The sequence below is a fragment of the Trichosurus vulpecula genome, chromosome 9, assembly GCF_011100635.1.
Source record: "Trichosurus vulpecula isolate mTriVul1 chromosome 9, mTriVul1.pri, whole genome shotgun sequence".
Lineage (NCBI taxonomy): Eukaryota > Metazoa > Chordata > Mammalia > Diprotodontia > Phalangeridae > Trichosurus > Trichosurus vulpecula.
Window position 1 is genome coordinate 153,140,534 of NC_050581.1, and position 13,447 is coordinate 153,153,980.

A 13,447-nucleotide genomic window follows, 5' to 3' on the forward strand; every position below is an offset into this window, starting at 1 on the left:
TGGAATAAAATAAATCACTTACAGGTCATTCAACTGTCAATGAAAGGAAATTTAAAAAATCAGATGGTAGCAACACATATAGTCACATCACTGCAATAAGAATTAGAATTCCAGAATTTTCAGAGGGAGGCCATTAAGTCCAACTGCTCCCTTGAAAAGGAATTTCCTAAGCCAAAGAGCCAAGAAATAGTCATTCAGCCTTAACCTGAAGACTTTCAACAATCAATCAATGATAATAATAATAATAATAATAATAATAGCTAGTATTGATATATAGCATATTAGGGTTTGCAGAGTGCTTTACAAGTGTTACCAATTCTATCCAATGAAAAGGAGGCTATAGTGTTTATACAAAATCTCAATTTCATGTAACAAAATTACCCATTTTATCTTTTGTATTCTCCTTTATCCTTTGTTTTGTTAAGAATTTACTGCTTAGGCATTGCTCTGAAAGGCACTTGATTTGGTTCCTCTCTATTTTTTTTTATGGCATGGCCTTTAATGTTCCGGTCCTAAAACCATTTTAAGATCAGGATGGGAAAGTCAACTGGGGAAATTTTCTTTATATCTCTGGTAAGAGTTTAATAGCCAAGATGTGTACTAAGCTAACAGAAATATGTAAGACCAAAATCCACTTCCTAATAGATAGAGTCAAAGGACACAAAAAACAGTTCTCAAAAGAAGAATTATAAACTATTAATAACCATATGAATGTTCCAAATCATTAACAAAAGATGAATGAAAATCAAAACAACTCTGAGGTTTTACTTCACTCCTGACAAATGGGGAAAGATGACAAATGATGGAAATGGTCAATGCTGGAGGAGTTGTGGAAAGATAGGCACACTGATGCACTATTGGTGGAGTTCTGAATTGGTACTAGAAAACAATCAGTAACTTTCCAAAGAAAGCAACTAAAATGTTCATGCCTTTTACCCAGAGATTTAACAACTGGGCATATACTCTAAGAAGGTTAATGATAAAAAGAAAGGCACCATATACGCTGAAATATTGATAGCATCACTTTTGGTAATAGTAAAGAACTAGAAACAAAGTTTATGCCCATTGACTGGGGAATGACCAAACAAGTTGCATAAATGCAATAGAACATTAATATATTTTAAGAAACAGTGAATGATAAATCCAGAGAAGTATGTAATGAATTTTGTGAGCTGATGCATATCAATGTGAACAGAACCAGGAAAAGAATATACACAATGATTATAGCCAAGTAAACGAAATAACAATGACAACAAAAAGATTGTAATTGGATATTGTAGAAATTACAATGACGAAGTTTGGCACCAAAGAAGATATGTGAAAAGGTATTTCCTTCCTGTCTTTGCAGAAGCAGGAGTTTATATATTTGGAACACTACAGAAAATGTCAGACTTTTTAAAAGTGTTGGTTAACTTTGTTGAATTTTTTAAAAATTCGTTGTTGAAAGTGTGAGCATCAGAAAGAGTGAGGGAGGACACATTAGGGGATTTAGTTGGTGAAAAAGCAAACTATATCCATGGATTTATTTTTGTAAAAGAGAAGGAAACTATCAGCTCCATTAAGGTAGTCTATTCTACTTTTTAGATAGCAATAACTGTTAGGAAATTAGTCAAAATTGTCAGAACACTTGGGTTTGATTCCAGGCTCTACCAGTTTCTAATTGTGAGACTTTGGGTAAATCATTTAACCTCTTTGGGCCTCAGTTTCTTCATATGTAAAATAGGAAAGTAAGACTAAATGACACCCCTGAGGTTTTCCAGTTCTAGATCTATGATCCTATGATCCTATAACTCTTTCAGAACCTTAGTTGTCTAATAATAAGGTTATTGTCTAAATTGTCTATTGTCTAGTTGTCTAAGAAATAAGGTTAATAATTAATGGCTTATTACTTTGCGGTTATTGTTATTGTTCAGTCACATCCAACTATTTGGGTTTTTTAAAGCAAAGATACTGCAGTGGTTTGCCATTTCCTTCTCCAGCTCATTTTATAGATAAGGAAATTGAGGTAAACAGAGTTCAGTGACTTGTCCAGGGTCACACAACTAATAAGAGTCTGAGGCCAGATTTGAACTCATGAAGAGGAGTCTTCCCGACTCAAGACCTCGCACTTTATCTGTTGTACCACCTAGCTGCCCCTGTACTACTTACCTCACAGGTTTCTTATGAGAAACTTTAAAAAACGTAGTGTTTTAGAATGAATTATTGTTATAATCATCATTATCCTCATGGTTATTATTGTTGTTGCTGTGGATGATGGTGGTGAGAATCCCAACAATGTGGGACTGAGTTTCCAAGGATTCCAAAAAGACTGGAGCCCATTTAGAAAACAGAAAAAAGTCAGGCTTCTAAGGGTAGAGGAGATCAGGGTAAAGGTTGATTTATTTTAGATGAAATATACAACTGTTTTGTTTTTATTTATGTTTTCTATTCAGGTAAAGACATGATCTTAATTAAAATCTAGACCATCTGCAAGAATTAACAGCTTGAAAACTATGAGGGACTGGTTAGTGACCACCAGAGTGCTTTCTCTCTCCCTGGTGCTTCACTGATGTTTCCTATGGTACCAGAGACATTCATCTTTTCTGCCTCCACTCAACCAGACTAAAGACATGGGAGTATGGGTGGGGAACAAAAAAGATCCTCCTAAATCTGTAGAGCATTTAATTAGCCCTTCCTCTCATTCACTCACCTAGAATTTCACTTCATTTATCCTGTTACCACCAGTAAAAAATCAGTCAGCTTACTACCTTGACAAGCAAAGGCAAGTCATGTAACAACCTTTGGCCTCAGTTTCCCTATCCATAAAATGAGGTTGGACTCATTGGTCTCTAAGCTCTCTTCCATTTCTAAATCTTTGATCCCAAGGTCTTGTGACTAGATAATCTCAACAGTCCCTTCCAGTTATCAGTCTTCTGATTTTAGCCTTGGCTCTGTCATTTACTATATGACTATAAGAAAGGTGCTTAATTTCTCTGGGTCTTCAGTTTCTTCACCTGTGAAACAGGAATAACAATTAACTGTTCTGTAGAGGCCACTTGGCTGTAGTGAGTCTCAATGGTGATGACTGTTGGGGGATAAATAGGAAAGCAGATGAAGTCTCACGAGAGGCAGAGTGGCAACGAGGATCTGAAGGCCACAGACATAAAGGAAGAATGGACTCTGGATGTTATCTAGTCCAATACCTTTTTTTCTCAGGTGCAGAAACTGAGACACATAAAGATTAAATGATGTTCCCCAGCTTAGATAGGCAGCAAACATCAAGGATGGCATCTGATCCCATGTCCTCCAGAAATAGTGCTCTTTGCACCATACAACAGCATCAGGAAAACCTGGTTTCCAGCTGTGTCTGGTATGTACTTAAGCTGTGGGACCATGGTCAAGTCACTTATTCTCTCAGTGTTCCATGGAAATTCTTCCAAGACTCTAAGTTACAGAGGGGTTGCCGATCAGTATCAGTGGAAAGAATTTTAATACCAGGAATTCATTACATTGAAGAAATCACAATTCTATATGTCCTGAATGGAATTGTTATATCAATGACTATGATAACATCCACTTGTGGTCATCACTCTCCACCTTCTTTCACACATCTCACCAATAAAGCCTGGGACTAAAACTCTGGGGCAGCTCTGAAAGATCATAAAGTTCAACTGATACCCTCCACCCATCCTGCACTTTGTATTTTTCAGAGGTTTTTCACAGTGTCTCCTACCTGATTCTCACTACACCTCTGTGAGGTAGGCAGAGTAGAGGTTATTAACCCCATTTTGGAGATGAGAAAACTGAGGTACAGAGAGGCAGAAGGAGAACATCATTCTAGCAGCAAGAATGGATATGAAATCACACAAAAACCATAAATCCTCATAAAAAAATCCATGGCTTAAAAGAAGTTAGGTCTGTTATCATCCTTATGGGGAAATCTCACTGAGGAAATTCCTTCCATACCTCAGATCAGCAAGCAATCTACCACTTACAGTCTCAGAGGATTGCCTCAGGCATTGAGGGGTTAAGTGACTTACCCAGGGTCTCAAAGCTAGAATGTATAAGCAACTGGACTTGAATGCAGGTCTTTCTGGCTCCAAGGCCAGTTCTTTATTCATTCCACTATGTGTGCCTGAGATTTTGTTATTGCTACATTATTGTCAGTTTAACATCACTATGTTTTTTCATATTACCTTTTTTTTCCTATTTGTTGTCAATATGATTATTGCTCCAGGCCTGCCTGTGTTCTTTCTCTCCCTTTTCTTCTCCTTCTCTCTCCCTCCTCCCCCCCTACATCTACAAGGCAAATTAGGAGCTGTGCTTGCATGTCTATATCTTAAGAAATATTGTTAAGTCATTCAACAGCCAATTAGTCAACAAGTGTTCATTAAGGGCTCTGTTGCAGGCACTGTGCCAAACACAAAGGATATAAAGAAAGGCAAAAACATGGCCCTGTGGGGGTGGGGTGGGTGGAAGAGAACAAGATGGGCTGGACTAGAAAAGGCCTCTTGCAGAAAGTAAGATTTGAGCTGAGTCTTGAAGGAAACCAAGAAATCCAGGAGGCAGAGATGAGGAGGGAGAGAATTCAAGGCATGAGGAAAGCCAGAGTTAAGGCACAGAACTGAGAGATGGAGTATTACAGGAGAAGAACAACAGAAAACCATTGTTGGTGGATCTTAGAGCATGTGGAAGGGAATTCTGAGTAATAAGTCTGGAAAAGTAGGAAGGGGCCAAATCATGAAGGGCTTCAAAAGACAAGGAGGATTTTATATTTGAGCCTGGGGGATTAGGGAGCTACAGGAGTTTACATGGGGTTGTGGTCATGACACGGCAGGACCTGCATTTTAGAAAGACCACTTTGGCAGCTGAGTGGAGGATAGATCTGAGCAGAGAGACCAATCAGAAGGCTATTTTTGTAGTTTAAACATGTGATGATATGGGCCTCCACTATGGTGGTAGCTGTGTGAGTGGAGAGAAAAGGACATAATCAAGACATGTTATGAAGGTAGAAATGACAAGACTTGACAACAGATTGGATATTTAGATTGTGTATGAGTGAGAGGTTTAGGATGACACCAAGACTGAGAACCTGGGTGATTGAGTGATGCCCTCAATAATAATAATACTGAATTTCAAGTATCTCCAGTTCAAGATGACCAAGATTCAACTGGTGACATAAGACTAGAATTCAGAAGATTGGAAATGGCTATTTAGATCTACGAATTATCTGCATAAAGATGGTCATTGAACTTATCCATAAAAGCTGATGAATTCACCAAGTGATATAGCATAGAGGGAGATGGAAGAAGGACCAAGAACAGATTCTTTGAGAATACTCACAGTTAATGAGCACGATCTTCTAGATAGATTGGGAAGGATCAGTCAGATGGGAGGAGAACCAGGAGAAAGAGATGTCATGAAAATCTAGAGAGGACAGACTATCCAGAAGAAGAGTTTGATTGACAGTGTCAAATACTGAAGAGTGGTCAAGAAGGATGAGGAATAAGAAAAGGCAATTATATCTGGCAATTAAGAGATCCTTGGTAATTTTGGTAGAGCAGCTTTAGTTGAATGGTAAGATCCAAAGCCATATTACTCAAGGTTTAGAATTAAATGAGAGGAAAGGAAGAAATTAGGGTAGATGGCTTTCTCAAGGAGTTTAGCCATGAAGGAGAGGAGAAATACAGGATGATAGCTACCAGATAGAGATGGATGGGGAAGATATGGGAATATCTGTAGGCAGCAAGGAAGCAGTCAAGAGTCTGAAGATTAGTGGAAGAGTAGGGAATGAAAGAAGGGGGAAATCTGGTAGAAAAGATTGTATGGAAGGCGATAACCTGTGCATGTCAAGGTGCTCACCTCAGCAAGGAGAAGGAACATCTCTTCATATGAGACATGGGAGAAAGTGATAGTTGATGAAGTCATCTGAATGGTATGAAATGAGCAGGTGAGAAGGGGAATCTCTCAGCAAGTGGCCATTTTTAATAAGTATGAAGAAGGTCCTCAGTTGAGGTGGGGTAGAGGTGCCATAGAGGGCTTGAGGAGAGATGAAAGGGGTTATAATGGCCTCTTCGGTGACTTAAACAGTAAATTGATTAGTAAATTGTAAAAATGTTGCCTTGAGGAAATAAGGACCCAGTTGCCCTGACGTAAGCAAAGTTTGGTCAGACGGTCAGCCTAGCTTCCTGGTTTTCTCCACCTCAATTGGGCAGCATGTGAATTGGAATAAAATAAGCAGATGGAGAAAGTAATCCATGGTCAAGGTTTGGCAAGGCATGACCAGCAATAGTATAAGGGGGCAAGGGACTCTAGTGTAGGGAAGAATATGAAATTGAACTGATTGAACAAGGGATCAAGATACTGAAGGAAGGAAAGTATCGCCAGTGCAGGGGTCATAGTCTGGGAAAAACTGAGGGATAGAGGGATTAGAAGTGGCAATGAAGATGAAGAACAAAGTTAGGGTTCATAAGGCAAGGGGGAAGTGGTTAAGAATTACAGCCTCAATGTATAGAACTTGTTTTATATACTTGCAGGCTAGTGTTGAAGTAAAAATGTCCTGATGGTTCAGGTGTTGTGTTGCTGTTCAGATATTTCAGTTGTGTCTGACTCTTCATGACCATATTTGGGGTTTTCTTGGCAAACATCCTGGAGTGGTTTGCCATTTCCTTCTCCAACTCATTTTATGGATGAGGATACTGAGGTAAACAGGGTTAAGTGACTTGCCCAGGGTCACACAACTAGCAAGTATCTGAGGCTAGATTTGAACTCAGGTTTGGTACTCTATCCACTACACCACCTATCTGCCCCTCAGATGTTGTAGCTTTCATTAAATACCACTAGCTCTCTCTTTTGAGTAAGTCATTTATTCAATGGTGGGCTTCATCCTGAATGGTGGAAGAAGCAAAGAATTCACAACTATAAGACTCATTACCATTCCCAGATGTGACTCTTTAGCTCTTTGCCTCAGTTACCTCCTCTGCAAAACAGATGATCCCTAAGGTCTTTTGCAAGTCTAAAATCCAGTAAACCACTTTTAAAGGACCCCAAGACTTGTCCTCTGGGAAGGAGGGTCTATCACATCCCTTAACCCCTTTGCCAAATAGGGCTTATGACAAAGTTGTCCACAGTCCCAGTGTGCCAAGTACTTGGATGAACACTGGTACCAATGGTACCAATGGGCACAATCTCTGATGTCTGAGGACCATAGAAACATTCATCTCTAGTGGGGCTGCCCAGAGGATGATGAATGTTCTTTCTTTCTTTTTCTCCTACTCTTCTTCTTTCCTTTCTTCCTTTCTTCTTTCCTTCCTCATCCTCTCATTCTTGCTCTCACCCTCCATCTGTCTCTCTTACAGCAATTTTAACCACTAAGAAATCAGAGACTCTTAGAGATAGAAGGGACATAGATGTTCTATAAGGTCCTGTCCTGCTCCACCGTTCTCTGAGTTCTAAGTAACCTTAGTAACCACGGAATTCATCCCTCTCATTTTACAGATGAGAGAACAGAGCCAGTTCCCTTGTTGTGGTGACTGAACCCAAAATATGGAGCTAATGAATGTTTTCCAATTCCTAATACATATGCTGGCTAACCACAGCAATGACTGACAACCTGCCAAAACAAGGCTTTCACCAAAACATGGAGTAATTAGGTCTGTTGAAGGTATGAGTTCTATATTTTCATGATGGAAATGGCAGTCATCGGCTCCCTGCTATTTGGCAGCTAAAACCTCTGTTGACACCTGGGTTGAGAGATTGTGTAATGAAGCAGGATCATAGATGAACAACTGAAAGGAACCACAAAACTCATCTAGTTTAAATCCATTATCTCATGGTTGTGGAAACTGAGACTCGGAGAGGATGTGACTTACCCCAGGTAGTGAGGATCAGATAGGATTTGAACATAAGGTAACAGCTCTAGAGTTGGAAGGGAGTTGAGGCTATCTAAGGTCCACGCTCTCATTTTTACAGATAAGGAAACTGAGGCTCACATAGGTTAGGTGACTTGTCAGGATTTGAACCCAAGCTCTCTGACTCTGGAGCCAAAGGATTTCCTAAAGGGCATCAGAACAACTCCCACTTGGAAGAGACACTGACTGTCCTCTGGTAATGATCAAAGTAGGCCATGCCCATCCTTGGGAAAGAGTGCTTAGAACTGTTTAGAATGGCATAGTAATTCAATAAGATACTTGGTGTCTCTAAAGTCTCATATATACTCACTCCTTTTTTCCTTTTAAAAAGACTGGGATTTCCTATCATGTTCAACCTGGAAGGAGCTACACACAGACATGGTCTCACTGACGAGCAAGGGAGCTTTGACATGTTCCATTTTGAACATGGGCTGGTTTGCCCTGCCTTAGGCAACTTGGTGGCCCCCATGCCCAGAGGCTGACTCTAGTGGTTCTGGGCACAGTGCAGATACTTGGTCAGCTTAGCCCATTATAGCTCAAAACTCCTGAGCTCAAGAAATCCACCAGCCTCCACCTCTCCAGCAGCAGGGATTAGTGATGTACACCTTCATATCTGGTTCAAATACCAGCTTAAAAAACAGTCCTGATAATTCTATGTCCAAATCATAGATCACATAGGTAATAAGTATCAGATCTAGGATTTGAAACCCAATTCTTCTGCCTTTTTCACCATACCATACTTACTCAAGATTCTGTCATAGAGTCTAATGCATTTGTGTGCTTATTTCATGCCCTGTTCCATGGTTAGGGCTCTTTGAAGGGATTTCATAAACTATCTTTCTGAATAATGATAACAATAATTATTATTAACTGCAAGAGCAATTAATGTATTGTCCTTTAAGGTTTCCAACATGATCTACATACTTTATCTCATTAAATTCTCATAACAGCCAGGAGAGGTAGGTGCCATTAATAGCTTCATTCTAAAAATGAAGAAACTGAGGGGCCAAAAAAGATTAAAACCAACTTGCCCAGAGTCATGTAGCCAGTAAGTGTCTGAAGCAGGATTTAAACTCAGGTCTTTTTGACTCCAGGGCAGTCCCATCCTGGATCCTCTTCTCTTCTCTCTCAGCTCCCATCAGTTCAACTATAGCTTTATGTAGATGGCTCAAATCTACCTATCCAGCTCTCATCTGTCTTTTGAAATCCACTTCAGTACTCCTACAAATCTTCTGGACATCTCCATCTAAATGCCCTGTTAGTATCTCCAAATGTATATCCAAAATTAAACTCATTATCTTTCCTTTTCTTCCAGGTATATGTGACCAAGGAGTTAAGGAAAAAGGGAAATGTCCCACACATACCAAAATATTTATAGCATCACTGCTCAGGGTAGCACGAAATTGGAAACAACATGGGAGCCCTCTTATTGGGGAATGGCTGAAGACACTGCAGTATATGAATAGAATGTAATAAAGTATCATATAAGGAATTCAGGGAAACTTGAAAAAACTTAGATTAACTGATACAGGGTGAAAAAAACAAACTAAGAGAACAAGATTCAAAATGATCATAACAAAATACAGAAGGCAATAATAGACATCAGAACTCAGTTCAGGGGAAAACCAGTCTTGATTCCAGGGCACTGATAAAGAAACCTATTTACTTTTTCTAGGCAGAGAGGCAGCGGAACGACTATACACAAATTCAGAATGCCAAGTATGGTGTTAGGCATGGCTAAGAGGTTCATCTATTCTGCTTAACCATTTTCTTTGTTCAAAGGGACAGTTCTATTGATGACCAAGTAGATTATTAGGATATGATAGCAATGTAAAAAAATTAAAGCATCAAAAATCATTGAAGGAGACAGCATAGTATAGTGGAAAAATTACTGACTCTGGAGTCAGAAAACATGAGTTAGAATTCATTTGTTGACACATTGCCTATGTTACCTTGGGTAATTCACTTACCCTTTTATTAGGTCCTATTCTCCTCATCCATAAAATGAGGGATTTGGCCTAGATTGTCTCTAAAGTTCCCTTCTAGCCCCATATTTATAATCCTATTATTTTAAAAAGAAAAACAAACAAATGAGGGCATTATACTCTAGTCCTGATCCTGAATCCTGATCCTTTTGGGAGTAATCATCTAGGCATTTTTTTTGCCCACTTCAACATTACTGTCAAGAAAATTCAGTTTGGATCAACCATTTTAGTAACCAAATGCGAACAAAACACTGGCCAGATGGTTCTAACCTTTCCTTTAAACAGCCTTGTTCCTCTTAGCAACAAGCTATGTTGCTGGCTGCACTGACAACCTCAGAAGAAGAGAAGTGAGGCAAATGCCTGCATTATGTAGTACAGAGGGAAAAAAATCTCTCTATCCCTGAAATGGTCAGATAACCAAATCATACCACAATAATGACAAAAGTTCCAGCACCACATCAGTGCAGGGACTCCCTCCCTCCAGTGACATAGATCTTATGGTCTGTAGGTTAGCCTCATTATTCCACAGTGAGGAGGGACCTCGCATTCTCAAAGTCCATCAAAGTATCTTGCATAGTCTACCAAGCTGAAAAGGAACTGGGTATGGGCCTGCCAACGGGCACTATCTTTGATGTCTGAGAACCATAGAAACATTCATCTCCAGTTGGGCTGCCCAGAGGATGATGAATGTTCTTTCTTTCTTTTTCTCCTACTCTTCTTTCTTTCCTTTCTTCCTTTCTTCTTTCCTTCCTCATCCTCTCATTCTTGCTCTCACCCTCCATCTGTCTCTCTTACAGCAATTTTAACCACTAAGAAATCAGAGACTCTTAGAGATAGAAGGGACATAGATGTTCTATAAGGTCCTGACCTGCTCCGCCATTCTTTGAGTTCTAAGTAACCTTAGTAACCACGGAATTCATCCCTCTCATTTTACAGATGAGAGAACAGAGATCTCAAGAAGAAAATGCACTTTCCCAAGATCACACAATCTATTAGTCACTGGCAAAAGTAAGACCCAAATTCAGATCTCTTGATTTCTAGATCAGTATTCTTTTAATTACATTGAAAAACTAGGTAGCATGATGCATAGAAAGCTAGATTTGAATTCCAGTTCTAGCTCAGAAACTTCTTAGTTGTGTGACCCTGGGCCTCAGTTTCCTCATGTGTAAAATAGGAATAATACTAGCACCTATCTCACAGGGTTGATGGGCAGATCAAAATGTGATAACATGTAAAGTGTTTTTCAAACCTCCAAGAATGATATAAATGCTATTGCTGGTATTACTATTATTACTATTTTCAGGCATTAAGAGCCTTTAAAAAATCATTCTAATTCTCCACACCAATTTGTGTAATGAATGCAATATTTATCATTCAAGATCTTGCAAAGAGATTCTGGGTTTGCTATTAATGTTTCCAAAATAGCCACAGTTTTAAAGTTGGAAGAGGCCCTACAGATCGTCTAGGTCACAGGTGTCAAATTTGCAGGCCCATAGGTGACAAGCCAGCCAGCAAAACTCCCTAGGAGAGTCCAGGACCAAATTAAAATGTATTCGGGAAATTCTAAACAAAATAAATTAAAATACAACGTAGATAATGTTAATCTGTGGTTTTCTAAATCAATATGCCATCTGGCATCCATTTCTCTTTGAGTGTGGCACCAGTGATGTAGGGAAATCTGAGAAGTTCAATGATATGCCTAAAGCTAGTAAGTGGTAAAGTTAGGATTTTAAACCCAGTCATACAGCACTACATCCAGTGTCAGTGGCTCCACCCTGCAGAGACTGATTTGGACTTAGCTACACAAAGATATGTAGGCACCTACTGTGATTGTTTTTAATAACCTTGACCTGGACATTAGAGCTAGGAGACACATGGCAGACTATCTGGTTCAACACATTTATTGAACAGATAAAGAAACTGAGGACCTGACAGATAAAATTAAGTCACACTGCATCACTCAGCAAGTTAGCTACAGATCTGGGGCTTGACCTCAGGTCCTCTGACTCCTAGACCATTCTATTCTATCAAAGTCAATCACTCTCCCTAATTCTGACTCATCCCAAATGACCCCAAAGCCTCCTCAGGAAGTTCCTAGCCCACTGTATCTTTAGGACAAAATCACAGAAGGTAATGACCTGCTTCAGCAGTTAGTAGAAATCTTTTTTTTCACTTATGAAAATTACTTTTTTCCCAATTCTGATTTTACAAAGGGAACCATCTTGTGGTCCCCTGCATTGCACCTTGGGTCCTTCCCTCATTAGCATTCTGTGCATACCATGCTGACCTACTTTCTGATTTTCTTCTGATCCCTTAGCCCCAGGGGTGTGGGGAGGCTCTCCTCACAGTGCAGTTGCCACTCCTTCCCACATCAGTGTCTAAAGAACAGACGGGGCCATCTCATTTTCGATGGCCCATTCCAATCTCATTGCCTCTTTGTGCTGGCTTGATTTATGTTGTAATTTTCTGAGAAGTGACAATACCCAGAGTGGTGATGGAATATTGAGGGGAAGGGAGATGGGATATTTGCCCCAGATTAGAAATCCTTCTTTGTGGCATAGTATAAGAAAAACAGCTGGAAGAAATGTGAAACAGTCTACTCTTCACCATATATTTTGTCTGTTTAATGACAGACATCTGGATGTAAACATTTGAATGGCTGGCCCTTCCCCCCCACATACACACACACCTTTTGAGCCTAAGTGTCAGCCATCACAGGCAAAGCTAATGTTTCCCATTCTTGTACGAAAGTATAATAAAAAGATGAATTTATTATGAAAAGAATGGTTTAATTAGATACTGAAAAATCTTTTTAGTATCTCTTGGCCAGTGGTAAGATGTTTTAAGATGAATCATGTTTCAAAATGTTCCCAGTGATTCTCATACACTGGGCATCATTGACTGCTACGATGAGCAGTCATCAGCCACTTACCAGAATCTTTGTGGTATAAGCGCTGTTGATGGCAATGGCATTCACCAGCAGCTCCATGGTTTGGGAGTTGATGGCACTGGGTTCTGGAATCTCCTTGTAGTGGACATCCCCAATGTATGCCTGCACAACAGTCATCCGGTTCGTGGTCAGTGTCCCTGTCTTGTCAGAGCAGATAGCTGTGGCATTGCCCATTGTCTCGCAGGCGTCCAAGTGGCGTACAAGGTTGTTGTCCTTCATCATTTTCTGAGAGAGAAAAAGAGAAGGAAAAACATAGCCTGCTCACAACTGGCTTTGGCCAAGTGGCAGGAGCCTCAGTGTAGAAATAAATTCCATCATAGCAATATGAAGGGAAAGGGCCCAGATTCTAAGGAGTTTAACTAATCAATCAAGTGGTCTTAAGATGAGTTGGTCTGTTTTCTTTCAATGCGTAAAATCTTGTGGAAAGGGACAACATTGTTATCAGCCTCAAACATAATTGGTTGGTTTGTTTACCAGTTCTGCCACTTTTTAAATTCCTCATTTCTTTCTAATCACTGTTCCTCCATTTCCATCTTCCCATAAACTTTGGGGCCTTCAAGCTAGCAACACACAGGAAGTATATAAAAATTAAAATCTCCATTATTTATTGTGAGACTGCTAGA

At 39.7% G+C, this 13,447-nt stretch overlaps 1 protein-coding gene across 12 annotated transcripts in view; it reads right to left on the minus strand.

Annotated features, from left to right (window-relative positions):
* The window catches only part of ATP2B2 (ATPase plasma membrane Ca2+ transporting 2), a 359,025-nt gene that overhangs the window by 82,655 nt on the left and 262,923 nt on the right, over positions 1 to 13,447 (minus strand). For all 12 annotated transcript variants that reach the window (XM_036738497.1, XM_036738500.1, XM_036738492.1 and 9 more), the window contains one exon: positions 12,807 to 13,049. In XM_036738497.1, the coding sequence (XP_036594392.1) occupies positions 12,807 to 13,049 (243 nt within the window). The remainder of the gene's footprint in view (positions 1 to 12,806; positions 13,050 to 13,447) is intronic.